The sequence below is a fragment of the Clupea harengus genome, chromosome 12 (assembly GCF_900700415.2).
Source record: "Clupea harengus chromosome 12, Ch_v2.0.2, whole genome shotgun sequence".
Taxonomy (NCBI): Eukaryota; Metazoa; Chordata; class Actinopteri; order Clupeiformes; family Clupeidae; genus Clupea; species Clupea harengus.
In genome coordinates this window covers 17,536,040-17,563,959 of record NC_045163.1, presented here as the reverse complement: position 1 = coordinate 17,563,959, position 27,920 = coordinate 17,536,040, and the positions used below count along the sequence as shown (strand labels likewise).

Here is a 27,920-nt window from a genome sequence, read left to right as displayed (position 1 = left end):
GTTTCATAACAGGTAACATTTTAGTTTTGATAGATATTCGGCCTTAAAGGGTATAGTCCTTTATCATCATTTGTTGTCAACTTCTGCAAAATTCTTCTCACATTCCTCTAGCTGGCTGTTGCAGTATGTGCACTCAAATCAACTCTAGTGTTTGTGCACAGTCCGGGCTCTGTAAATGGGAAACAAACAAAGTGGCTCAGACCGAGCAACACGCTATTACAGCCAATCAACAACATTGCTTCAGGAGCCCAGGATTGAGGGGTGCATTTGATTGGCAGTGGAACTCAAATATCAGCAGCAACATTTCGTGTCTCTCATATCATAACCATAAAGGTTGCTGCTTTGTGTGAGTGCAGGTGACATGTGGGGGACCCGGGATCCTGTATGAATGACTACAGTTAACAAATGGAAGCCAAAAGCACATGGATACGAGATGTGTGAATACATATGCCGATACACTCAGGTTCTGCTTCCCACCTGCCGCATAAAGCTGTTGCTCGGGTGGTTAAGGCAGCCAAGGTGACCTTCAGATCTGACCTGTGAACTGGAGTTTCATTTTGTGGTTTTCTTCTGGTCTCTCAGCGGGTCAGATCCTCTGTTAATGTCTGATTTAAGCATTCACACAACAGTCTACCACCACTACTCACCAGCAAAAGACTTACAAAGGTTCAAACTCACATAATTGGAGAATGTCCAATTAAGATTGCCAATGAGCTACATGATTTTTCAATGTTAAAGTCGGTGTAGTGTCTTCATATAAATCAGCACTGTAGTAATCAACCATTATTGCAATTATTCTATTACAACGCCAATTATGTTAAAAACTATAGATAGAAATAACCCATCACAAATCAAAGTAACCCTGACCCTCGGTACTCAAATTGTGTTCCTGTGGCCCAACTGGTTGAACAAGTAGAACACCAAGATCTAAGCTTATATAACAGAATTAATAGAATGATGCACACACATATATACAGTATGCACACACACACACACACACACACACACACACACACACACACACACACACACACACACACACACACACACACACACACACACACACACACACACACACACACACACACACACTGTTGCCAGGTGGGGAAGAAGGATGGAAGTTAATGACCAGACGGTGAATTCTTTTATATTTAATGTATAGAAACACAAATAGCTAAACAATCTTTGCTCAACAGACACACCAAGCAAGAACGAAATAGATAACATACTTATGAAGTTAACGTGTATGATTAATTTTTATAAAGCCACACTCTAATTTAAATATACCTTAAGTATGCCTAAAAGTCCACACGCAAATAACAGGTTTTATGCAGAAATGGTTCATTCCTTGTAACAGTGTTTGAATTGATCCACAGGAGTCCTCTGAATGTCATGACACTGTAAGGCAGCTCTCTTCTCATCTATGGTCTCTATATATATAAAATGTACCTAAAGCAACAATGGCAAAGATGGCAAAGCTGTGTCACACCAACGGGTAGCTGGCGGCCGTGGCGATGCCGCAGTGGTTCTTTCGGTCCTTGGCCATGTAGATGTAGCCTTTCATTCCCCACTTCTGACTCCAGCTGAAACACACAAGTGAACCTCCCTGAAGTTATGGTCACCACCTCAGAACCTTCCTTAAAGTGAGCACTAAATGACATGGCCGCCTCGCCTCATTACCTCTTTTCAGGGATGGATTAACGAACGGGCCTACCGGGCCCAGGCCCAGGGGCCCATGAGCTCAGGGGGCCCCTGGGCTAGAGCCTCTGTGTGAAGTCGCTGTTATGTATCTCTTATTTGTGGTTGAAAAAGGTGTATTTTATTAATTTGCTAATGGCTTTAATTGAGTGTACCTGTGCTGTGCTAGAAAAAGCTCGTTTAATGCGACAGTGATCAAGCATGACTTTTTTGGGACCACTGAGGATACCTTATGCTATTTATCCCCTCAAAATGGCAAACCTGTCTCTGTCATGGTTTTCATCATTTTTAGGGGGAAATAGCAATCTATAACAAAATTATATAGAAACTATTAAAAAACCGATTCAATTAAATGAATAATTTCTTATTTTCTTTGTTATTTTTGTCATATACAGATATGCAATGATGATTGCTGGGTAATATGTATCTTGTTGTCCAATGTCAAGTCTCTATTTGATCATGTGATGAGACGATACGATATAGCTAGTTTAGGCGCAGAATCTGAAAGTCAAGACCTACAAGCAGGCACAGTAGGCTACACCTGCCGAACGACGCCTTTCAAACATAAAAGTGGTGATGCATGATTTGATTTTTCAGTGGACAGGATAGCCAGCCCATTCAGCCTCTCCTGCCCCATGCTGTCCCTCAGGTAGGTCTTAATCAGTTTCAATTTGGAAAAGAATCACTCGGCTGTTGCCCTGTCACATGTAATGTCAGAAACAATAGCAGGGCAGTGCACACCTCACCGAAGGTGGATGTTACGGAGTAAACTTTGACCTGTTACAGTACAATAGCCAAAGTATCTACGTAATTCGACCGTAAAATCCAACACATTGGTTGTGTTTGTGTGTGCGTGTGCGTGCGTGCGTGTTTTGCGGGCGCACACATTTTTTTCCGCGGAGGGTGGGGGGGGGGGGGGGGGGGGGGGGGCCTTCAACATGTCCAGGCCCAGGGGCCCGTGGTTTCTTAATCCGTCCATGCCTCTTTTCAGTCACAGGCACCAACCCTCACTGAAGGCATTTCATTTCCAAACAGGAAGACCTTTGGCATAAACAGTACTTTAAATTGCATCTATGATATATGTAAGGTTAGTTGATTAAGGATATTTGTATTTACTCATGTTTATAACTATGTAGGCACTACGATCCCTAACCTAATGCAAATAAATGAAACGAAGACTAAGGTTTATTAGTAGATAGGTCGGTAAATAAGCCACCTCTACAAAGTGCACCTTGTCACAATTTTGCCTGGAATTACGGCTACTCTTAGTAAATCTGCCCTTACAGTTTTGTTTCCAAATTCACCTGTTCTTCACGATCCAGTACTTCTTGCCGTCGTCCTCTGCTTCCTCAAAGCCATAGCCCACCACCAGCATGCCATGATCCAGCTGTTCACTGCTGCAGTCCTTCTCATAGTAGATCCCTGAAGGCAAGGCAGAAGGCACTCAGTACCATACAGAACACAATAATAATAATAATGATGGTGATGATGGTGATGATGGTGATGATAATAATAATAAACTCACAATAATAAACACATCTATCTACATTACGGGGTGCATCAGTATACCAGTATGATGGTGTACCGTGATGATGACAAAAATGTGCATGACAAAAAAGGTATAAGTTATACACTTAAAGGAGGTGACTTCACCCATATCCATTACACTGAATGAGTTACAGTTTATGCTACATGTTATGAAATATATTTTAATAACACATACAATATATTACCGCTGACGCTTTCAGTTCAGACAGCAGAGAGAGAGACTGGCCAAGTAACCCTGACCTACAGAGCTCACCAGACTGATAGAACTGGAAGGACTCATGGCTGGCATCAATGGCCACAGACACAGGCCCCACCGCGGACACCGCCTTCATTAGGGCATGCTCCTTCCCGCCCGGAATGTCCACAAAGCCTGTGTCATTGGCAGAGTTGTAGTCTGGATCATAGTGGCAAGGTTGGTCATCCTGCCAAAGACATGTTGGACAGCAACTTGCATTACTGCTCTGGGTTGTCGTCAGTACTGCCATACAACTGCATAACAGCCTCCCACAAACTACCACAGTCTAAGATACTCTATTATGATTATTATTATTGATGTTAGTATTGATATTGTTAAGGAAAAATATTTTACTGCTATATAAAGAACTGCTTTATAAACTTAAAGCAGCAGAAAGATGTTTCTGTGGCACTGGCAACTCTGGGGCCACCATCGATGACCTACCACCAGCCCCAGATACTCCACACATCCTGATGTAGCCTTCCACCTGACTCTGAGTTGCCACAACGCATAAACCAAGTTTATAAAACGCCTTGAGACTATTTTATTGTTTTGGCGCTATATAAATCAAATTGAATTGAACTGAATAAAGCAGTTCTCTATAGAGATATAAAATATTAGCTTCCAAACCTCCTGGTTTTACCTAGGGAGTTTGGGTTGGGATATCCTTGTAGAGTAGCCTACCACCAGGTCCTAATGTGTCACTAATTAAGTAGGTGCAGAGTCTGGCCTTTGCCCATCCACCATTGTGACCTTACTGTGCCCAGGTAGGGGTAAGCATCCTCAGAGTCCAGCCCAGTGTTGTCCTTGATGTACTGGAAGGCCTGGTCCATCAGCCCTCCGTTGCAGCCCTGGTTCCCCTCAGCCCTGGAGCAGTCCACCAGCTGCTGCTCACTGAGGGACACCAGCCTCCCCGTCTTCCTGAAGTGCTGGCCTTCCAAGGCTCCTGTGGTGCTGAACGCCCAGCAGGACCCACACTCTCCCTGTGGTGCGACACAGAGGGAAAACACAGAGAACGGATCATCCTCTTCAACTCAGCTTGTCTGTAACGAGAATGACACCACCCTCAGCTAGTCTGTGACTGTAGTGATATAGCACTTAGCTGGTCTGTGACTGGAGTGATATAGCACTTAGCTGGTCTGTGACTGGAGTGATATAGCACTTAGCTAGTCTGTGACTGGAGTGATATAGCCTTTAACTGGTCTGTGACTGGACTGGCATTGCTCTCATTGAAGCTCACCTGGTCTTTGATTGGAGTGACATAGCCCTTCTCTCTCCAGTCCACCTGTTTAGGCACCAGAAGGAAGTTAGGCTCAATGAACAGTGAGCCTCTGACCCTTCTGTCAGGCCCGCGCTTATAGCCATTCAGCACTTGTCTGAATTCCTCATTTGTCTGTGGAACAAGATTGGGAAAGCATTAGACGTAGGAATGCGTAAAAATGGCACTTTCACATACTTGTCAAGTTTAGAAAAATGAAACATCTCACATGTTCTGTGTCTGTGTCTAAAGCTCACTGCACTCCTGCATGCCTTACCATCAAACACACTTACCATGTCACCAAAATGGTTCATGCCCAGGCGGTAGCTATGCTTGCCCAGAGTCTGCTCCAGATTGTGCAGCTCAATCTTCTTCAAATTCTTCTCCCACACCACCCTTCTCCAGCCTTCCTCTTTCTGATGAGTTTGAACATAGGTGGCAGTCACAGCAGTCATGTAAACTCCAACACAACAGATGGAGCCAGAACTCCATAATACCGGTACCCTAATCCAAATTACAAACTTGCTGACTCAGAGGCGTGTGCAACTATATATAAGATATAGATTTCAATATACTGAAATCATAAGTTATGGTTATGGTTATGGTTAAGGTATTTAGCAGACACTTTTGTCCAAAAGTAAATCTTACTACCAAGACAAGCAGGTCAAGTAGGTTTCAAACTAGGTTGAAAAACTACTTGCCTGAAGAGACCATCCTTCATTCACTGTACTCTAACTTGCCACATGCAACAAGAAAGCAACAGAGACTGTTAGCGCAGGAGACAAACTTCTAATTCTCATCTCATTTAATCACTAAGGGAGCGAGGGAACTAGGGTGTGACCTGGACTCCTCGAGTCTTTGACATGAAAACCTCCACAGCATGGACCAAAAACATGTTCCCCTTGCTTGAGCACATACCTGCCCATGCAGGCCCCACACAAGGAGTCAGTACAAAGAAAAACATGCATACATACATACATACTTACTACAAGAAGTAGTAAGAAACGAATACATACATACTTACTACAAGATGTAGAAACACTTATATACCCCTACTTCAAGTGATGTAGTTGGGCTAGTTATCAATTAAATAATTGCCCGTGTTTGGCTGAAAAGCAGTGTCATACTGGATGAAGCAATAACAACACTGATTGTCTGTTGTCATTAAAATTCAATTATGAATCTGTCAGAAATGCAGATAACCGAGCAAACATAATCATTCTTATCATTTCATTTTAATCTGACCTTTAACCAATGTTATATTAAACCTCTGCTATTATGTTACAACGATTCAGGGCGAGAAAAATCAACTGATTTACCTGTTTAATCGTTGGCCCAAGCTAAAAAAAACTTTAAATTTTTTTTGCCAAGCTGGTAAAAGTACACTTTTAAGACAATGTGATGTTGCTACTCACCGGATGGTAATCTTTACTGTGCCAGCTCTTCCATAGGTGCCACTGTTCGTCTAGTTGAGTGTCTGTGTTGGGACCAGCCAACACACTGGCGCTCAGTGTCAAGAGCAGGAGATACACCATAGTGACTGCACAGCTAAAAGCCAGAAAAACACACTATTAGTGGTATTTAGATGATAAGTGGGCTATAGGCACATCGTATCAGTCGAGAAATAGTGGAGGACACACTCAGGTGACACGAACAAACGCAAAGCAGATGGTGTGGAGACATGGATGACGAAGGCACCACTATAGAGGTATGTAGGCTACACGAAAAGACGGCCATGTGACTTCACTAATCGGACATGAACCGTACTCAGCCTTGTCACGAGTTGTCGGATTGCCCTGGAAAGCTGTTAGTTTGTCCCAAGGACATAAGTAACCCCGAAGGAACTCGGAAAAGAAAGTGGGGTAAACCAGTAAGTCCATAACCAGGTCGAAGTGCCACCCTGTCGCTCACGGCGCTGCTTCATTCTAGTGTGAAATATACCTAGCGTTGTCTGGCGTTCTGCCACCAAACATGACCTCGAACATAATTCAGTTATATTATATTTTCTTTAAAAAAAAATATATAGCGCCAATAACAACTGAAATTGTCTCAAGGTGCTGTACAGAGCCCAGAACCAGAAGACCCATAGAACAAGCACTAAGGCGATGGCGTAACAGACTACGGTACCTAAGTGCAAGCGGCGTGCAGTTAATCAGATGAAAACACAACAACAGAATTACTTTTAAATTATTCTAAATGAAAAGGCTACATAACAAATAAAATGCATAGCCAAATTTCGCGTGACTTTACCTAGACCTTCAGAGTGACTATATAGACCGTTATTCCTCTGGAATATAGGTTCAGTTGTTTTTTTGTGTTTAGGTTCAACTCTCGAATACAACTAGAAAATAGCACACTGCAGTAGCCTATATTACCCCACAAAAACGCAGAAGAGACGAGCACCTGGTTTGTTCCTAAAGCAAAGTTTACTAAAATGTTCATCGATTATTGTCACTTACCTCAACTTTATAGCGCTCGCTTGTCAGGCAGCAGTGGTCGGTGATTGGTTTAAATGAAGTAAGCCCGCCCCCAGTAAACATATCTTTAGTGGAATCCTTGTGATGGTTGACCACAGGTCACGCACAGATTCTGCAGGATGCTTGGGGACGCGCTGCAAGATGGAAAGTGTCGCACTGTATTGAAAGCGCAAGCCAACTGATTTTCAAACACAAGCGCGTTATCGCCCTATTACTTTCATGGCAAACATGCAACTCAATCATTTCTTAACGTTAAACTCTTGCTCCTACGTGATGGGCCGAACTGTTAATGCTGTGCAATTGGAGACATTGCAAAATACATTGCATTCCTTAAAGTGCATAGCATGACTTGCATTCCCAAACTTCACAAAGGCAGAGCTCAATTCATCACTGCATCATGCTCATAGAGTAGCCTCAGTATCAGGTTAATGTTGAAGCTTAATGCATTCACTTGAGAAAAAGTGCTCTGATAGGCTACTTGAAAGCTCAATTTTATGGACGCAGTCCGTGTCCTGCCTGTTCAGTTTCATCCAGTAGCTGAAGACAAATGTAGTAGAGTCAAAAGTACATTATCTCCCTCTGAAATGTAGTGGAGTTGTATACAATAAATACAAATACTCAAAGTGAAGTAAGTAAAGTACAAGTACCATACAATGATCATAAACATTTATTTTTCCTGCAGTTGTTATAGCAACCATGTTAACTCATTTTCTCACACTCTTTTTCTTTATATTTAGAGAGAACTGCAGGATGTTGTTAACCTTTGCCCATGCAGAAATGCTGTGTGGACGCTAACCCCGAACCAAAACTATTTTCAAACATTGCAAAATAACTTGTTGATGAAACTCCATGGCTGTCTATGTAGCTTTCTAAAATGACCCCAAAAAGGATATGTATTGATTTTTTTTTATTTGTATCACTTTCAGAGTACCCATTATATTTGGGTCAATATACCCTGAAGTTACTCCAATGTAGAACAAGCTATATGAGCTGCTCTGTCTCACTCAGTGTGCTATAAACGAATCAGCCCTTTCCCTCATACTCATAATTACCTGCTAGTTTGTAATAATAATAATTACCTGTTCATTTCAAGAGATGTAATTTAGCATGCTAGCTTACTAGCTACAGATTGTATTAATGTGTTCTATGATTCTGTTTGGAGACTGGTCTAATTCACCAGTCTCCAAACGGAGATCGTAAAATGTGACCTCCCCGTCGGGGAATTGAACCCCGGTCTCCCGCGTGACAGGCGGGGATACTATCCACTATACTAACGAGGATGAGCACGACGGTTCTTTGATCTTTGCTGATACACACTAATAGTTTAGCTAAACGGCCATAAACCGTTTCCCATTCATTCTCAATGGTAGTGCTAAACCACTACGGATGTAATATTCTTTTGGCCACTATTACCTTTTGACGCTGTGGCGAGTTTCTTTTTTAAAACTTTTATTTCAGGCAAACTTCTGTGGAAATGGGACAAATCACCAGCGACTGCTGAATTTCTTCACGCTAGTGTTCATTAAGATAAGTTGTTTTGGGTAAATGAAAAAATACAGGATACATTAACAGATATATCGCCAGATATTTCCATATTTCCATTAAAGTTAGCCTGCTTTGTGGTAACATTAATGTTCGCTGCTAACTCCCTTGGTTGATGTGAGAGTGTTGGCCGGTTTTCTCTCTCAGACAAAGTTGGGGGTAATGACGTGTTAAAAAATGAATGACCATGATATATATTTTTTGGTAATGTGTGTGGTTTACATGTATTTTTCATGGCACTCTTTAGAATCAGAATCAGAATCAGAATGGGATTTATTGCCAAGTAGATTTACACCTACTTGGAATTTTTTCTGGTGTGAAGGTGCATACAGTAAACATACAACATAAAAACTTAGAAACACAATAAGTACTACACATAACATAAAATCACAAATAAGTACTACACATAAGAAAAGTACTACACATAAGAACCAAAAAACACAATATATACGATACAAATATATAAACAATGAATATAAAAAAAAGTGGAAAGTAGAGTGCAAAAAGCAAAACAGGAGTGCAATGTGGATGAGCAATGTGCAATGTAATGTGTGTTAATGTAACACAGACTTAGGGTGTGGGGGTGGGATAAGAGTCCAGGTCAGGTGGGGGTCCCGGGCCTTGTTAATAAGGCCAACTGCAGCCGGGAAGAAGCTGGTTTTGTGGCGTGAGGTTTTGGTCCTGATGGACCGCATCCTCCTGAAGAACCTCAAAGAGTTTGTGACCCGGGTGGGAGGGATCGGCCACAATCTTACCTGCCCGCCTCAGGGTCCTAGAGGCGAACAGGTCCTGAAGAGATGGAAGATTGCAGCCAATCACCTTCTCGGCAGAACGGATGATACGCTGCAGTCTGCCTTTGTCATTGGCAGTGGCAGCAGCGTACCAGACGGTGATGGAGGAGGTGAGGATGGACTCGATGATGCAGGTGTAGAAGTGCACCATCATTGCCTTTGGCAGGTTGAACTTCTTCAGCTGCCGCAGGAAGTACATCCTCTGTTGAGCTCTTTTGGTGAGGGAGCTGATGTTCAGCTCCCACTTGAGGTCCTGGGAGATGATGGTGCCCAGAAAGTGGAAGGACTCCGCAGTGTCGACTGGGGAGTCTCTCAGGGTGATGGGGGTGGGTGGGGCTGGGTTCTTTCTAAAGTCTACAACCATCTCCACTGTTTTCAGAGCATTTAGCTCCAGGTTGTTCTGGTAACACCAGGTCACCAGATGGTCAATCTCCCACCTGTAAGCGGACTCATCCCCACCAGAGATAAGCCCAATGAGGGTGGTGTCATCCGCGAACTTGAGGAGTTTGACGGACTGGTGACTGGAGGTGCAGCTGTTTGTATACAGGGAGAAGAGTAGAAGGGAAAGAACGCAGCCTTGAGGGGAGCCGTTGCTTATGGTTCTGGACTCAGAGACATACTTCCCCAGCCTCACGTGTTGCCTCCTGTCAGACAGGAAGGGGAGACTGTTCCTGTGGTCACAATGGGCTGGCTACTGTCAATCCACCTGCACCTTTTGTGGAAGGCATCTTGGAGAAGCAGCAGCACCAGCCAGAACGGAAGACAAGACCGACAAAGACCTGTCTTGCCTGTGGACAGCCCAAGTCTCGATATGAGACTAATGGAACACTCACAGAATTTGCCCATGCAGAAATGCTGTGTGGACGCTAAATATTGTGTTTTAGTGAACCAAAACTATTTTCAAACATTGCAAAATAACCTGTTGATGAAACTCCATGGCTGTCTATGTAGCTTTTAAAATGACCCCAAAAATGATATTTATTTAAATTTTTTTTTTTTTATTCACTTTCAGTCTACCCATTATATTTGGGTCAATATACCCGGAAGTTACTCCAATGTAGAACAAGCTATATGAGCTGCTCTGTCTCACTCAGTGTGCTATAAACTAATCAGCCCTTTCCCTCATACTCATAATTACCTGCTAGTTTGTAATAATAATAATGACCTGTCCATTTCAATAGATGTAATTTAGCATGCTAGGTTACTAGAAACAGATTGTATCCATGTGTTCTATGATTTATGATTGGGATGAATTTATTTTTTAAATATGCTGAAATAGGAAATCCTAAATCACCAGTCTCCAAACGGAAGACGTAAAATGTGACCTCTCCATCGGGGAATTGAACCCTGGTCTCCCACGGCGCGGCAGCCGAGAATTCTTTAGCTAAACGGACCTAAACGATTTCCCATGCATTTCCAATGGTAGTGCTAAACCACTACGGATGTAATATTATGTTGGCCACTACGACTTTTTGGCGCTGTTCCGAGCGCTGTTCCGAGTTAAACCAATATGGATGTAATATTCTTTTGGCCACAACAACTTTTTGGCGCGGTTCCGAGCTTTTATAAAGACTCGCGGTCTTTGAAAAACGTTTCCTTCAGGCAAACTTCTGACAGGAGACTGTACAAGTCACCAGAGACTCGCTACATTTATTTCACGCTACTGTCCGCTGTTCCGAGCTTTTTTAAAGACGCGCGGTCTTTGAAAAACTTTCTTCAGGCAAACTTCTGGCAGGAGACGAGAGACTCGCTACATTTATTCAAGCTAGTGTCCATCTATCAAAGGTAAGATACGTTGTTTAGGGTGAATTTAAAACTACAGGACACATTACAGTTACAGTTATATCGCCAGATATTTCCATATTTCCATAAAAGTTAGCCTGCTTTGTGGTAACATTAGTGTTCGCTGCGAATTCCCTTCGTTGATACGAGAGAGCTGACGGGCTCTCTCACATCAGACAAGTTTGGGGTGATTATGTGCTAAATAATGAATGAACATCATAATATTTATTGGTATTGTGTGTGGTTTTCATGTTATTACATAATTATGTATTGTCAACGCGGTACTGACACTAATTCTGTGTCACCAATTGGCTAGCATCACTCGCTTGGTAACGATGAAGACCTGTGGTGAAATGACACGTAAAATTATGAATGGACATGATTGTTTTATATATTCATGTGTACAGTTTTCATGTCGTGAAGTTAAATAGTCCTGTCAGTCCGTTTCTGACTATGTTGTGTTGATAAGTTAACTATAACTCAGTATCGCTCGCTTGCTAAGACACTGACGGTACGGGCTTGTAGCTTGTGTTGTAATTACGTGATAAAATACAATCGTGTTCATTCATTATTATGTTGATGTTTGCGGGTTTTCATGTCGTGAGGTTAAATTATCTTTACACCATGGATCTGACTTGTAATGTGTCGATAATTCGTCAGTATCACTCCCTTGACTTGAGGTGTCTGACCAGTTACACATTGCACTTCTCCTAGTAGTGGCTTGACTACTAAGGGATTGATACCATCTCTCATTTTTTAACTTAACTTACGTTTGAAAAGTACAATTTTGTCAGGACTACAGTAGTACCAGAGCAGACTTTCAGATAATCAATTTAAATCTGTTTACAGTATTAATCAAATGTAATTTTGTACCCAGTCTTTGATCTATGTAACACCCTCTCTCCCTTCTCCTCCCATCTTGCTCTCTCACACACACACACACACACACACACACACACACACACACACACACACACACACACACACACACACACACACACACACACACACACAGAGTACTTCTTCTGCCCAGGCTCACAGAGTAGATAAGGATCAAAGAGGTGTGAGAAACTATTGTTTTCTTCACAGACACCTGCACGCGTGTAGAGGTGCACACACACACTGTGCTTTTCAACTCCTGCTGCTGCAAAGACCCTCCCACCCCCCTGTTGTTTTCACAGACACGTGCACGCGCGTAGATGTGGGCACACACACACACACACACACACACACACACACACACACACACACACACACACACACACACACACACACACACTGTGCTTTTCAACTCCTGCTGCTGCAAAGACCCTCCCACCCCCCTGTTGTTTTCACAGACACGTGCACGCGCGTAGATGTGGGCACACACACACACACACACACACACACACACACACACACACACACACACACACACACACACACACACACACACACACACACACACACACACACTGTGCTTTTCAACTCCTGCTGCTGCAAAGACCCTCCCACCCCCCTGTTGTTTTCACAGACACGTGCACGTGCGTGCACGCACACACACACACACACACACACACACACACACACACACACTGTACTTCTTCTGCCCAGGCTCACAGAGTAGATAAGGATCAAAGAGGTGTGAGAAACTATTGTTTTCTTGACCCTCTGAACTATTTGAGTGAAGTTCAGAGAGAAGATGTACAGCAGTAAGACCCTCCCACCCCCCTGTTGTTTTCACAGACACGTGCACGTGCACACACACACACACACACACACACACACACACACACACACACACACACTGTACTTCTTCTGCCCAGGCTCACAGAGTAGATAAGGATCAAAGAGGTGTGAGAAACTATTGTTTTCTTGACCCTCTGAACTATTTGAGTGAAGTTCAGAGAGAAGATGTACAGCAGTAAGATTTTTTACAGGCCGATTCTTTTTGAGTGAGGCTATTTAATGTTTTGTGAGAAATACCTACAATATCAGTATTTATTTGACAAGAATCTTCTGCATGCATCTTCTTAAAATAACCCAAACATATATTTTTACTTTATGGTAGATAGGTCAAGATGCAGAGAGTGGTGTTCTTCCCAGGGAAGGTAAGTGTTGTGTTCCGCAGGGGACCACTCGGATTTCTCAGACAGGACCCGTCTGTAGAAGCTAGACGGATTAAGGATGACCCCACTCGGCAGGACAAGTCTGCTCCTATGAGGGAGGACCTCGTGCGGCAGAATGCTCTGGCTGTGGTCCGTCAGAGAGGGGGGGATGCCTCAGACAGGACGGATGTGCTAGGAGACTACATCCTGCAGTTTGGAAAGTATAAAGGGAAGGCTTTCAGGTGGCTTTTGGAGAATGATGTAGGCTACACATCTTATCTTATCAAGAATCTCCGTAAGGAGGAGGCTGCAGGTATCTGTAGGGCCGAGGGGCATAGCAAGGATAGCCTACTGTCGTTTGTGAATTTTGCTCTCAGTTTTTCAGAGATCCAGTCTCTTCTCGCCTATGAGGCCAGTGGAGTGGGTGTTGTGGCAGCCTCATCAGAAGATGACCAGCTGGTTGGCTTTGGGACCCGGGCTAAGAGTACCTGGAAGGAGACATGGGACAGCAGATCTGATGGCTACGCAGCCTTCATCATGGGGAAGAGCTGCGTCCCAGGGACACGTATGTACAAGCTGCAGCAGTACCTACGGAAGAGGCAGCAATCCGCCTCTGCTTCCACACCTGCTGAGCCTGCCTCAAGAGCCCAAGCTAAACCCCTGAGTAAGTCACTTTAGTCCTATTTTTGTTCACATTTCTTGATGATGACAAATGTTTTTAATTCTAGTTCATTTTAGTCCTAAATCGGGCAAACTAATTGATGTTTTCATTCACTCTATTCCTTGTCTGTGCCACAGTGATGGATGAGGATGAAGAACTGGAGAGGGCGATGTTGAGCATCTCACCCTCTAAGCTACAACTGCAGAGCTGTAAGTATGCTCTTATTACACTGGTCGAATGTCAGAAGTAATGATGGCTATGTCCATTTTGTATCTGATGTCTTTCCTATTTATTTCTCTGTGTCTGTGTGTAACCAGTTGCTGTACCAGTAGCAGCAGCAACAGCAACAGCAACAGCAACAGCAGCAGCTGCCATACCAGGAGTGTCACCAGGAGCAAAGACAGGTTTTTAAATAACATGTTTCAAGACTGTACGATACTTTTACATGATGAATTGCCCTCCAAAACTGAACCTTAACATAAACTGTTATCATGTTCCAGCCATGTTCCTCTAACAATATGGTTGTATGCTGGCGTTATACTAACTGTCCTAAGGACTATGAATTGATCCCTGCTATGATGAACTGATCTATGATGAACTGATCTATGATGAACTGATCCATCTACAATGAGGGTAAGTATTCATTTTTATTCTCCATACAAAAAAAAACATTAGGCAGCATTGGATACTTGACACTTGAATGCATGCTTGTTCATTGAGTCATATTACTCCTCCTGCTTAGACTAGTGATTAGCAATTAGGATCATTTGTTTAGTGTGTGTGTGGGAATTAGACATTTAAAATTTGTGAAGCTATGAGAAGCAGGAGAAGTAAAGTATGGCTGTTTGAGTTCCTACTAATACTGAAACTTGCGTACATTGTGAATTCTGAAATGACTGATGATTTTCTCTTGTAGTTCCATCTGCGGCGCTGTCCAACCCCCCCCCTGACACAACTGTTCAACTGCAGGCATCACTAGTTTATGGTAATAACACTCTTATCCTGTTTATGTAATCAAATGTTGTGTTCATTTAAAACATTTAAAATGTTTTAATTACTTTTCCATAGCTCCAGCCTCACCAAGTGTGAAGAGGAGGACACCTGTTGCCCTTCCACCAGAGCTGGCATTCCTAGTAAAGGAGACACCTAATCTGATAAAACCAAAGAGGCCTGAGTCAACTCCAGGTATGTTTCCATTTTAGTGTTTAAATTACACATCTGCTTAATGCATAGCTGATTTAACTCAGTGTCATTTTCACAACCAAGTCACATTTTGCTATCATGCTTATAGCCTGTACAAGTGCAGGTCCCAGCACAAGTGCTGCTTACACCACTGCACGCAAAGTGCTTACTTTAGAGCATCGGTTCCCAAACTGGGGTACGCGAAGTGGTTCAGGGGGTACGCGGGGAGAAAATGTCCGCGATAACAGAAAACGGACGGAATTCGCAGAATGTACCGTTTGAAACAGAATTGCAACTTTCAGACGGAAACATAATTTTGTGCATCAAAATCGCCCAAATTCCCCTGTATTTTGTCCTGTAAGGCTGTATTTCTTTCTTATAAACACAACAACGATCGCAACGATGAACAAGCATTAATTAGAAAACATAACCACTGAGAAAATGTCACGTCTGTGCTGAACTCCGCTCCAGCCACGCCCCCCTATTCAACACAGACCTCCGTAGCCTGTCAAATGAATTCGCTCATCTTCCCAATCGCCTGCAAATAATGTTTTTTTTAGTCTTCTGTTCTGTTGATGGCTGGCAAACAACAACCTTAAGGTTTGGGTCACTTGTGGCACTTATTATTCACTCATTTTAAGCCATCAATCTAAAAAACTTCTAAGGAAGATTTATTTTTTTTTCAAACGAAGGGGGGGGGGGGGGGGGGGGGGGGGGTACGCAGCTGGAGATTAAATGTCTAAAGGGGTACGGGACTGTAAAAAGTTTGGGAACCACTGCTTTAGAGGACAGTGGTGAAGATGGTAAGAATGTACAGCATGTAGACAACCCCTCCATTTTCTGAGCTCCTGACACTAAGATGTTGTGTTAACACTGCTTTAATATCTTTCCACTACTAACTATGCAATCTATAATGATTAACAAGGCAGTAATGACTTTTTTGTCTTCCTTTTAAAATCCTAGTTCCCTCAGCTGAGGCACCCGTTCCTGTCCCTCTGCCTAGGCATGACCAAGACACAATAAACTGGAGCTGTTCTCAACACCAAAAGACGTGGATGAAGACAGAGCTTAAAGATCTCGGGCTGTGGCCTGGGTCTCGCGCAGTGCGTAACCCAGGGAACACAATTTCACTGTGGCGTCTTCCTCCACAGCCTGAGCTCATCAATACGGTGGCTGAGCTCCCATCCCCCAATTTCTTCCAGCTCCATCCATTTTTTATCTGGAAGCCTGAGAGTGACATCATGGCCAGGTTGAGAAACAATTACATCCTGCCATGTCTTCATAGCTGTCCTCATCCGCAGGTGGTCTCAGCTGGTGTGGGCAGGCCTCGGGTGATTGTTGGCACCAGTGGTCAATATTACATCTTGTCCTCACGACTCTGCTGCAAGGCTTGTCGCAGGAACTGGTTTGCTGACAGTCCGCGATGGCTGGAGAAGCTGCCCAAGCGCTTTTTCAACCTTCTGCCCGCATTTCTGACTTACAAAAAGGCCATCTGCAAGTCTGTGATGGATGAGCTGAGGCGCATTGGCAAGTCACCAAATGATATGGCAAACCAGGTGAATGAGGTCATGCATCTCAAGTATGAGCGAGCTCACCTGGCCTACCTACAAACCACAGAAAGTGTCATGAATGCGGAGGCTGGCGTGTATGGACAGAGGACCATTGGGCAGTTCCTGAGGAAGGAAAACCAGTCTCGTGCTTTTGGGCTATATGAAGATCCCAATGGCTGGTGTGGAGTCTCCGTGTCAAGTTACTATGTGAAGCACCTGGCAAAACTCATAAACACCAAATCATCTTTCAACACGAGCCAGGAAACACTTCTGCTGACACAACAGCTGTGGCACTCTTTAACAGAGGGGAGTGAGACGGTTAGTGTTCCTGTGGTCACTATGGGGCCGGCTATTAACAATCCACCTCCACCTGCATCTGCCCTGTCCACACCTCTGTCACAAGAATCGATAGACAAAATTGTGGAGGGCATCATGGAGCAGCTGCCAGCAGCAGCAACAACAGCAGCAGCAGCAACAGCAGAAGAAAAGGCAGACAAAGACCTGTCGTGCCTGTGGACAGCCCAAGTCTCAATATGAGACTGATGGATCCTCCATCCACTTCTTTCACCAGCAAGGGCCTGTGCGCTATTTTTATTGTTCTAGAAGGGTGCATCAGATTTATGCTGCTGAGGGACTCTCAGACCCCACAATGCCCTTTCAAGACTTTTCACAGACAGAGTTCTTCCAGAGGGAGCTGGAGGCCACCAGGAAACGGGTGGAGGATATGAAAGATAAAAAGAGGAAAAGACCAGAATCACAACATACAGGCCGCCTCTGCAGATTCTGCCACTTGGAACTGAAACAGGGACCAAACAGCCCACACATCCATACGGGCTTCCCTGGAGTGGCAGGGAAATATATTTACTGCCCATCGAAAGTGTACTCTCTATACCGAAATAAGGGCATGACCAAGGAGATGACCTGGACGGAGTTTCAGGAGTCTCCTTTCTATGAGGCTGAGAGACAAAGATGGGTGGAAGGAAAGAATAAATGATTTCCATGTATATGTTTTTTTATTTAATTATTGTTTTGGTTGTTTAAATAATATTTGACTAAATAAATACATTGTATATATGGTATGTAGGCTTCTGTATAGATGTAAATAGATTCTAAATAGATGTACATTTTTAAATATGAAAATAGATAGTAAATATGAAAATGTAATTTTGTTCAAGTGGAGTTGAAACTAACCAAGTATTTGTCTGTCAACCAATTTAAGAGCCTTTTAGATGCTAAGGATGTGCCTCAATGCTGTTGTTTTAAATGATTCTCTGATTTAATATTTTTACTTTATGTTATTTTTTTATATATACTTAATTTCTGAGTTGTTTAATGTGTTTTGTTTATTTATTTTGTCTGTTTTGTTTTGTTATGGTTTGTTTATTTATTGTTCTTCGGTATTATGTAGCCTCAATCAGGGCATTGCTGCAAAAGAGCCCTGTGCTCAGTCAATTCTCCCTGAATAAATAATAATGATGATGATGATATGTCTCTAGATGTAAAGGTTCTCTAGACTTTCTATATATATGTAAATAGATTCTGAAAAGTGGTAAAACAAAAAAAAACATGTACATATTCAATTTTTTCTTATTTTTTATTTATTTTACATGTGTATGAATGTATGAAATTGTACAAACTATATATTTTGCGCATAGTTTGGATTGTTTTGTTGTACTCATGTACTTAGTGCTCTGTTGTTTACAATCATTTGGATGTAAATATGTCTATGCTTCCGTCAACGCTTCTGTATCAATGAAAATAGATAGTAAATATGAAAATGTTCATATGTTATTATGTGAATTGTTCTGGATGTTTATATGTCTCTAGATGTTAAGGTTCTCTAGACTTTCTGTATAGATGTAAATAGATTCTGAATAGTTGTAAAAACATACATATTCCATTTTTTCTTATTTTTTATTTATTTTACATGTGTATGAATGTATGAAATTGTACATATGTCAGTATCTACAAACTATATCTTTTGCGCATAGTTTGGATTGTTTTTTTGTATACATGTACTGTTGTTTACAATCATTTGGATGTAAATATGTCTATGCTTCTGTCAAGGCTTCTGTATCAATGAAAATAGATAGTAAATATGGAAATGTTCATTGTGGATGTTTATATGTTCCATTTCTAAAATGCTTGTAATCTTTATGATTACAGTCCACGCTTTTACATTTGTTTAAAACGTGCAAACGTTCCAAATTGATAAATATATTTTGTTTGTTATAAATATGACTTTATCTTATGTTATATCTGTGTGATTAAGACTGTATGTTATTAACTGACATTAATGCATGGCCGGAAACATGTTTTACTTGTCATATTAACTAGCACTGTATGCACACTAACTTCTGTCCCCCTCTCCCTGTCCCCTTGATCAAGTTGCCTTCTTTTTAAACGGAAGTTTGTCCTTGTGAATAGTTGTTTGTTTGTCCTTTTCCTTTGTCATTGTATTGTGTATTTACTGTACGTCATTGTCATATTTATTTGTTGTTTAATTATCCATATTATTTCTAAATCACTTGTCTTTAATTACACACTATTCAATTTGTCATGTATACATTATTTCACATGTTGTCAATAAAACTATGATGACAAATAAAAAATGGAACTTATTTTGAAATATTACACACTGCCTTTTAGTCCTTCTTAAATGAAAACAATATAGCTTTTTCTCAGCTTAATTATACCATCTACAACAATAGGTTCTGTGTCATAAGAATGAATCCAAGTCTGCTGGTTCAGTTCATTTGAGCAGTAAAGGGGATATTAATGATAAACACACTTTGACAAACAAGGGAAGAACTAAACATTATTTATTACATTTCTACAAAGATACTGACAATCTGATGGAGTAGTAATTGTACTATGTTCAAAGTAGTAGCATTACTATACATTTGATATAAACTACAAAAAAAAACTAATTTTACATAGAAAGTTGTAATTATTTTGTAAACCCCAAGTATTTCCAATGCTTTCTACCCATATATTTCACATTCGATAACACATCAATGGGGATACGAACCGTCTATCTTGGGGAATTAAGCAATATAGTAGGCTACAAGTGCGAGTGGGGTAGGTAAGACTTTTCACAGCTAAAAGTCCGAGTTGGGATGTCCTGGGATATTCCAACTCATGGAACGTCTCTCGTCCAATCAGGAACAGCTAAATAATTCAATAGAACCCAATTGTTTTATAATCTAAAATAAATAATGAAATGCACGGACCCAGAAAAATGCTTCAATCCGATAGGCCGGTAATCCACTACAACTACCCACGGCGGTCCTTTAGCTAAACGGACCTAAACGGTTTCCCATGCATTTCCAATGGTAGTACTAAAGCACTACGGATGTTATATGATTTTGGCCACTACGATTTTTTTGGCGCTATTTCGAGTTTTTGACGCGCGGTCTTTAAAAAAACTTTTAGTTCAGGAAAACTTCTGACAGGATACTCGCTACATTTATTCACGCTAGTGTCGATCCATCAAAGGTAAGACACGTTGGTTGGGTTGAATGTAAATCTACAGGATACATTTACATCGCCAGAATTTGCCATAAAAGTTAGCCTGCTTTGTGGTAACATTCGTTTTCGCTGCTAATTCGCTAGGTTGATGTTAGAGAGCTGACAGGCTTTTCTCTCTCACATCAGACACGTTTGGGGTAATTATGTGCCAAAGAATGAATTAACATAATAACGTTTGTTTGTATTGTGTGTGGTTTTCATGCTGTTACATGATCATATGTTGCCAGCGCGGTACTGACACTCATTTTGTGTCACCAATTGGCTAGCATCGCTAGCTAGGTAACAATGAAGACTTGTGGTGAAATTACACGTCAAATTATGAGTGGACATGATCGTTTTATATAGTCATGTGTACAGTTTTCATGTCGTGACTTTAAATAGTCTTGTCAGTCCATTTTATGACAATGTTGTGTTAAGTTAACTAGCTATACCTCAGCATCACTCGTTGCTAAATGACTGACGCTACGACTTGGGTTGAAATTACGTAATATAATGAATGAACATGATTGTATTTTATATTTATGTGTACGGTTTTCATGTTGTGATGTTAACTCATCTGTACACCATGGATCTGACTTGTAATGTGTTGATAACTCGTCAGAATCGCTGGCTTGGTAAGAGACTACAGCTATTGGCTTAATACATTGCACCAACTAACAGCTTGACTACCAAGGGATTGATACCATCTCTCTTTTTACCAAAGTAATATTACAATATTACATACGTATAATGTACAAATAACGTTGTAAATACTATACTAGTACCACAGTAGACAACTGATCAACTGAAGTCTGTCTACCGTGTTAATCAAATGTAATGTAATTTTTCCTCCAGTCAACTGCTCAACTGCAGGCATCATCAGTTGATGGTAAACACACTGTCCTTTTTATGTAATCAAATGTGTTAATTTCAGTGACATAAAAATAAATATAGCTGCAAGCAGCGATGCGGATTCCTCCAAAGATTGCGAAACCAGGGGGAAATGTATATTCTTCACAATTTTGGAAAGAAGAGTAAAAGAAGGAAGGAAGAGTGGAAGAAGGAAAGAATAGAGGAAAGAAGAGTGTTGCTATAGGACGCTCCTACAGGGAATTGAACTAACAACCTTCTAATTACTAAACGCCTTCTCTACCCCTGCACCACTGACACCCAGCCTTATAGCTCAAAGATTTGCTTACATATTATCTCACTTCCTGTTTGGCGGCTTTTCTGCTGAATTTGAGTGGCTGTACCGGACAAACGGTTGTGAGGATCAAAATGGTAACTTTTGTGAGGCTTGGTCTGAAGATCATCTCTGGTGATTTTGAAGAAGATTTTACCAAAATTGTAGGAGGAGTAGGCTTTCAAAGGTACCTCATTTTTGAAAATCGGTCAAACGGTTCAAAAGTTGTGTGTGTTAACAAAAGTCCAACTTTGACCCGTTGGTGGCGCTAGCGTGGTCTAGTGGTGTGAGTAAAGAAGGGACTGTCCTTAATGAGTGTGCCAAATTTCAGAAAAAGTTACCATACGGTTCTAGGGGCTGCCATTGACTCCCATGGTACAAACATAATAATAAGAAAACCTACAATAACAATAGGTTTCCTCCTGACGGAGGAATCCTAATAATTGGTTTATTTACTTTCCCATAGCTCCAGCCTAACCAGATGTGAAGAGTTTAGCAGTGCACAAGAAGAGAGTGGATGGCCACTGAATTGTTCCAGGCCCAGGGCTGACCGGGGCAGCACAGTGGAACTACCAACGGGTGGTGGACCTTAAGCAGCCAGGTGTCATCCTCCCTGCTGTGTTTGATCCAGCTGTAATGGCTGAGTTGAAGTCTGCCTCCAAGAATCCGTTGTCCAGCCGCTCTCTGCTGGTCCACTGCTAAAGCAGGAGATGCCGCCAGACGACCACCAGGAACCTCTAGAAGTAATTGGTAAGTTAACATAAAGTTTTGGACGTACATTTTTGCATCATACTGTAATGTTACAACATGCGTGCGTCTGTGTGTCCGTCAAAGTCAAAGTCAAGTCAAAGTGTTTATTATCGCATACACCAAATTTCTTCAGCGCAGCGAAATTCTTACGACTTGGCAGCCAACATCTACGCAGTAGACGGCATACAACAGTTAACAAAAATAACATATACCAAAATAACATATACCAGAAATAACATATAACATATAACATATAACATATAACAAGTAACAACAGTTTGAAATACAAGAAGGGCAGTTTCCAGGGTGGGGAATATTAAATTAAATAAGATAAAAAAATATGTGCATATATATATGTAGCAAGTGTATTTGTATGGGTGTGAAGTACAAGGTGATGGCGACTGTTCAGTGTTGCTGATTCAGCAGCCTAACAGCCTGGGGGTAAAAACTGTTTGTGAGTCTGGTAGTCCGTGCTCGGATGCTCCGGTAGCGTCTACCAGACGGCAGCAGTGTGAATAGACCATAGCCTGGGTGGCTGTGGTCCTTGACAATGTTCCGTGCTTTTTTTAGGCATCGACTGTTGTAGATGCCCTGCACGGAAGGGAGATGGCCGCCGATGATACGCTCCGCTGTCTTCACCACCCTCTGCAGGGCCTTGCGATCGGCAGCGGAGCAGCTACCATACCAGGCAGTGATGCAGCCTGAGAGGATGCTCTCAATGGTGCATCTATAAAAGTTTTTCAGAGTTTTAGAAGACATGCCAAACTTCTTGAGTCTCCTCAAGAAGTAAAGCCGCTTCTGTGCAGTTTTGACCGCCGAGTCCGCTTGCATGGACCAGGTGAGGTCATCCTTGATGTACACACCGAGGAATTTGAAGTTGGAGACTCTCTCCACTGCAGCTCCCTCAATGTGTATGGTGTTGTGACCCCCCCTCTGTAGCTTCCTGAAATCCACAATCATCTCCTTGGTTTTGCAGATGTTTAGAGACAGGTTGTTGTCTTGGCACCATGCTGCCAAGCCCCTTACCTCATCTCTATAGGCGGTCTCATCGTTGTTAGAGATGAGACCCAGGATGGTAGTGTCGTCTGCAAACTTCAGGATGATGTTGGAACTGTGTGTTGCCACACAGTCCTGTGTGTACAGGGAGTACAGGAGGGGACTGAGTACGCAGCCCTGGGAGGCCCCGGTACTCAGGGTCAGTGAGGAGGAGGTGTGCTTGCCCATTCTCACCACCTGGGGTCTGCTCGTCAGGAAGTCCAGGATCCAGTTGCACAGGGGTGTTTTAAGACCCAGGCTCCTGAGCTTCAGGACGAGCTTGGCAGGCACAATGGTGTTGAATGCTGAGCTGTAATCCACAAACATCATACACACATATGTGTTACCCTTTTCCAGGTGGGAGAGAGTGGTGTGTGTTGCAAGGGCGATGGCATCATCTGTTGATCTGTTTGTGCGGTATGCAAACTGAAAGGGGTCCAGGGTGTTTGGAAGGGTGGAGCAGAAGCACTTCATGATGGTGGAGGTCAGTGCTACGGGGCGGTAGTCATTTAAGCAGGTGATGGATGATTTCTTTGGTATGGGGATGATGGTTGCCTGCTTGAAGCAGGTGGGGACTTCAGACAGATGTAGTGAGAGGTTGAATATGGAGGTGAATACCTCCACTAGCTGGTCGGCGCATCCCCTGAGGACGCGGCCAGGAACTCCATCGGGCCCGGATGACTTCCGAGGGTTCACCCTTTGGAGCTCTCGCCTCACAACAGCCACAGTCAGGGACAGAGTGCAGTCGTCTCGGTCCTCGGCCAGTTTTGCGGAAGGAAGGGGGTTGGTTGCCTCAAACCTTGCGTAAAAGGTGTTGAGGTCATCAGGTAGAGAGGCGGCAGGCTGATCATCACTTCTATTTCTCCCTTTATAGCCAGTGACGTTCCGCAGGCCACCCCACATGCGTCGGGGGTCGGAGCTGAGGTAGGTGGACTCCAGCTTGTCTCTGTATTCTCTCTTTCCATCTCTGATGGCCGTCCGTAGGTCACATCTGGACTTCCCCAAAGCCTCCGGATCACCAGAGTTGTGGGCAGAGGACCGTGCTCTGAGTTTGGCATGGACATTACCATTTACCCAGGGCTTTTGGTTTGGGAAAGTCCTAACACTGACCCAAGGGACGACATCATCGATACATTTGGAGATGTATGAAGAGACAGAGTCTGTGTATTCACTGATGTCCCCATCAGCTGCATCACAAAACATCTGCCAGTCTGTTGTCTCAAAGCAGTCCTGTAGAGTGCTAATGGATTCAGCACTCCAGCGTTGAACTGCCCGAAAAAAAGTTTTTTCCTGTTTTAGGCGTTGCCTGTAGGTGTTGCCGTGCCTGCCTGCGTTTGTCTGAGTGTGTGTGCGCACGTCTGTGTGTGCCTGCCTGCCTGCCTGTGTCTGTGCGTGCCTGCCTGCGTGCGTACGTCTGTGTGTGCGTGCGTCTGTGTGTGCCTGCCCACCTGCGCCTGCCTGCCTGCCTGCAGGTGTCTGCGTGCCTGCCTGCCTGCTAATCAAATGTGTTCATTCAGTGACATAATAATAATAACTGGTTTATTTTACTTTGCCATTGCTCCAGCCTAACCAGGTGTGAAGACTTTAGCAGTGCACAAGAAGAAAGCGGATGGGTGGCGGATAAAAGACCTGTCTTGCCTGTGAACAGCCCAAGTCTCGATACGAGACTGATGAAGGAGCTTTTTTTAATGTATTGTGTTCCAGAAATCTCACATGCTCTGCCCCTGATGCTGAGGTCTTCACCATAGCGAGAGTGCACATTCACATTTGTTGTACACACGCACATAGTACTCTTGTTTACAGTAATTTGGAGCACAGGGATGTATGTCTATGCTTGCCATTTTCATTTAGTCATTGTGAAAAGTTATATTTGAAAGCTGGCTTTAAATGTTCCATATCATTTCTGAAATGCTTATCTTATTATTACAATCCACACTACATTTGTATAAAACATGCAGTCCTATTTGATACATTTAATTTGATACATATATTTTGTCTGTTATAAATGTGACTTTCTTTTATCTGTGTAAATAAGACTGTATGTTAAACTGACCTCAATGCATCAGGCCAGCCAGACAGATGCTCCCTTTTGATCAAGTTTCCTTCTTTTTAAAGGAAAGTTTGACATTGACTAGCTGTTTGTTTGTCATTTTCCTTTGTCATTGTAAGCAGTTATATTTAATTGTTGGCCTTTAATGATCCATATTATTTATAAAACATGTATCTTTAATTACAGTCCACGCTATTCCATTTGTGTAAATACTGAGACAAGTATAAATTATTTCACATGTTGTCAATAGAACTAAGATCATAAATAAAAATGGAACTTATTTTGAAATATTACACACTGCCTTTTAGTCCTGCTTAAATGAAAACAATATAGCTTTTTCTCAGCTTAATTATACCATCTGCAACAATAGGTTCAGGGTCATAAGAATGAATCCAAGTCTGCTGGTTCAGTTCATTTGAGCAGTACAGGGGATATTAATGATAATTAAACACACTTTGACAAACAAGGGAAGAACTAAAAATCATTAATACATTTATACAACGATACTGACAAGCTGATGGAGTGAATGTGATGGATGTTCAAAGTAGTAGCATTACTATAAATTTGATATAAACTACAAAAAAACGAATTTTACATAGAAAGTTGTATTTCATTTTTAATCCCCAAGTATTTCCAATGCTTTCTACTCATGTATTTCACATTCGATAACACCTCAATGGGGATACGAACCCTCTATCTTGGGGAATCTAAAATAAATAATGAAATGCACGGACCCAGAAAAATGCTTCAATCCTATTGGCCGGTAATCCGCTACAACTATACGCGCCTGGCCCCCGCGTGACAGGCGGGGATACTATCCACTATACTAACGAGGATTGGCACAACACGGACATGAAAACATCCCTACTTACTCTTTGCTAGTACACAATAATAGTTTAGCTAAACGGCCCTAATCCGTTTCCCATTCATTCTAAATGGTAGTGTGAAACTATTACGGATGTAATATTTTTTTGCCCATTACTACCTTTTGGCGCTGTGAGAAAAAAAAAAAAAAAAAACTTTTATTTCAGGTAAACTTCTCTGGAGATGGGACAAATCACCAGCAACTGGTACATTTAGCGACGGTAGTGTACATTGGTCAAAAGTAAGATACGTTGTTTTGGGTAAATGTAAAACTACAGGATACATTTACAGATATACCGCCAGATATTTCCATAAAACTTAGCCTGCTTTGTGGTAACATTAGTGTTCGCTACTAATTCCCTTGGCTGATGTGAGTGTGAGAGAGTTGGCCGGCTTTTCTCTCCAGGTGGACAACCAGTGATGATGTACACCCTACCCAATCTCTTTGGTGATAGGGAATACCTTAAAGAGGTATCTCAACAGAAGATACAGGCTTGCAGAGAGGAATGCCTTTAGAGAGGACCATATCCCTGTGATAATGCTGTATTTTATTTGTTGCCTTGCCATGAATGTGAGCACCCACCCACAGCCAGAATCACAATAAACTGTAATTGCAGTTTTCCAAGAGTGGAAAATGTTATGGACTGTGAATTTCACTGTAAGTGGTTGACAGATGTATTGTGTTTAATAATTTATGTCTTTCCTCTGAGCTTCAGATCATCTCTTCTTTTCATTTATCATTATGGAGAAATATACATCTCAACCACAAAACTGGGGAGAGTCCTGCAAGTGTGTATGAAATGCTGCATCTCATGTTATCATGGTGAAAAAATGCAAATTTGCAAAAATGCAAAAAAAAATGCAAATGTTGTCTGACATACTTTAGGCTCATTGCAGACATGAGTACTACATGAGGTTGGGATGGTCTTGCATTATCATCAATAAATGAAACTTTATAAAGGTTATAGTATCTTGTTTTATGGGCTGAAACTTCCAAACAAAGAGCATTTCTGGCCAAAGTCCAGTGATGTTTACTCGGGTGTTTTGATGTTGCTTACCATCTCTACTGGTCGAGCATATTCTGCCTCTACTGCACAGATGGTCGCACATAGACTCATGCTGCATTTTAAATATTTTCATCCACACTGAAAGAATAAGGACTTGAAAAGGGTATGCCTTTAGATTAGATTAGATTCAACTTTATTGTCATTTCACAGAGTACTGAGACAACGAAATGCAGTTAAGCATCAGAATCAGAATCAGAATCAGAAAGGTTTTTACTGCCAAGTAGGTTTTCACCTACGAGGAATTTTTTGTGGTACGTTGGTGCAAACAATAAACATACACAATAAACAATACACATATTAAGTTACAGCAGGAGTGTGCAAAAAAGGGATTAGAGTCCGTGTTGGGGGGCGGGGGTCCTGGGCCTTGTTGATGAGGCCGACGGGAAGAAGCTGCTCAGGTGGCGTGAGGTTTTGGTCCTGATGGACCGCAGCCTTCTGCCGGAGGGGAGTGGCACAAGGAGTTTGTGTCCAGGGTGGGAGGGATCAGCCATAATCTTCCCTGCACGCCTCAGGGTCCTGGATGCATACAAATCCTGGAGAGATGGCAAATTGCAGCCAATCACCTTCTCCGCAGAACGAATGACACGCTGCAGTCTGCTTTTGTCTTTGGCAGTGGCAGCAGCGTACCAGATGGTGATGGAGGAGGTGAG

The 27,920-nt window shown here is 42.3% G+C and overlaps 3 protein-coding genes and 1 non-coding gene across 6 annotated transcripts; 2 read left to right on the top strand and 2 right to left on the bottom strand.

Moving 5' to 3' along the window:
• Positions 1 to 1,271: 1,271 nt before the first annotated feature.
• LOC105902635 (procathepsin L-like) lies at positions 1,272 to 7,291 on the bottom strand. Of its 3 annotated transcripts, none has more exons than XM_012830280.3 (8): positions 7,199 to 7,291; positions 6,155 to 6,287; positions 5,033 to 5,155; positions 4,722 to 4,874; positions 4,240 to 4,464; positions 3,500 to 3,668; positions 3,003 to 3,120; positions 1,272 to 1,583 (listed from the first exon to the last, which is right to left on the bottom strand). In XM_012830280.3, the coding sequence occupies exons 2-8, from the start codon at positions 6,272 to 6,274 to the stop codon at positions 1,484 to 1,486; spliced, it is 1,008 nt and encodes a 335-aa protein (XP_012685734.1). In that variant the 5' UTR covers positions 6,275 to 6,287; positions 7,199 to 7,291; the 3' UTR covers positions 1,272 to 1,483. The 3 variants fall into 3 exon arrangements, with proteins under 3 accessions (XP_012685734.1, XP_031433546.1, XP_031433547.1); XM_031577686.2 differs by lacking the exon at positions 7,199 to 7,291 and adding an exon at positions 7,115 to 7,159; XM_031577687.2 differs by lacking the exon at positions 7,199 to 7,291 and adding an exon at positions 6,990 to 7,093.
• Positions 7,292 to 8,424: 1,133 nt separating this feature from the next.
• On the bottom strand, positions 8,425 to 8,496 carry trnad-guc. The gene has a single exon. It is a non-coding gene; the product is annotated as a tRNA-Asp (tRNA).
• Positions 8,497 to 13,121: 4,625 nt separating this feature from the next.
• Positions 13,122 to 14,491, top strand: LOC116222889. The gene is made up of 3 exons (XM_031577969.1): positions 13,122 to 14,082; positions 14,217 to 14,288; positions 14,397 to 14,491. The coding sequence occupies exons 1-3, from the start codon at positions 13,392 to 13,394 to the stop codon at positions 14,489 to 14,491; spliced, it is 858 nt and encodes a 285-aa protein (XP_031433829.1). The 5' UTR covers positions 13,122 to 13,391.
• A 105-nt stretch (positions 14,492 to 14,596) lies between these two features.
• On the top strand, positions 14,597 to 18,035 carry LOC116222975. The gene is made up of 4 exons (XM_042709449.1): positions 14,597 to 14,712; positions 14,996 to 15,064; positions 15,148 to 15,264; positions 16,225 to 18,035. The coding sequence occupies exon 4, from the start codon at positions 16,317 to 16,319 to the stop codon at positions 17,346 to 17,348; it is 1,032 nt and encodes a 343-aa protein (XP_042565383.1). The 5' UTR covers positions 14,597 to 14,712; positions 14,996 to 15,064; positions 15,148 to 15,264; positions 16,225 to 16,316; the 3' UTR covers positions 17,349 to 18,035.
• The last annotated feature ends 9,885 nt before the right edge of the window (positions 18,036 to 27,920 follow it).

Excerpts from the sequence above, each read along its gene's own strand:
- LOC105902635 (XM_012830280.3), bottom strand. The coding sequence starts at position 6,274 with ATGGTGTATCTCCTGCTCTTGACACTGAGCGCCAGTGTGTTGGCTGGT. Across the intron at positions 5,156-6,154 it reads ACAGTAAAGATTACCATCCG|AAAGAGGAAGGCTGGAGAAG; the intron begins GTGAGTAGCAAC and ends CAAACTCATCAG. Across the intron at positions 1,584-3,002 it reads TACTGGATCGTGAAGAACAG|CTGGAGTCAGAAGTGGGGAA; the intron begins GTGAATTTGGAA and ends TGTGTGTTTCAG.
- LOC116222889 (XM_031577969.1), top strand. The coding sequence starts at position 13,392 with ATGCAGAGAGTGGTGTTCTTCCCAGGGAAGGTAAGTGTTGTGTTCCGC. Across the intron at positions 14,083-14,216 it reads AGCCCAAGCTAAACCCCTGA|TGATGGATGAGGATGAAGAA; the intron begins GTAAGTCACTTT and ends TCTGTGCCACAG. Across the intron at positions 14,289-14,396 it reads TAAGCTACAACTGCAGAGCT|TTGCTGTACCAGTAGCAGCA; the intron begins GTAAGTATGCTC and ends GTGTGTAACCAG.
- LOC116222975 (XM_042709449.1), top strand. The coding sequence starts at position 16,317 with ATGAAGACAGAGCTTAAAGATCTCGGGCTGTGGCCTGGGTCTCGCGCA.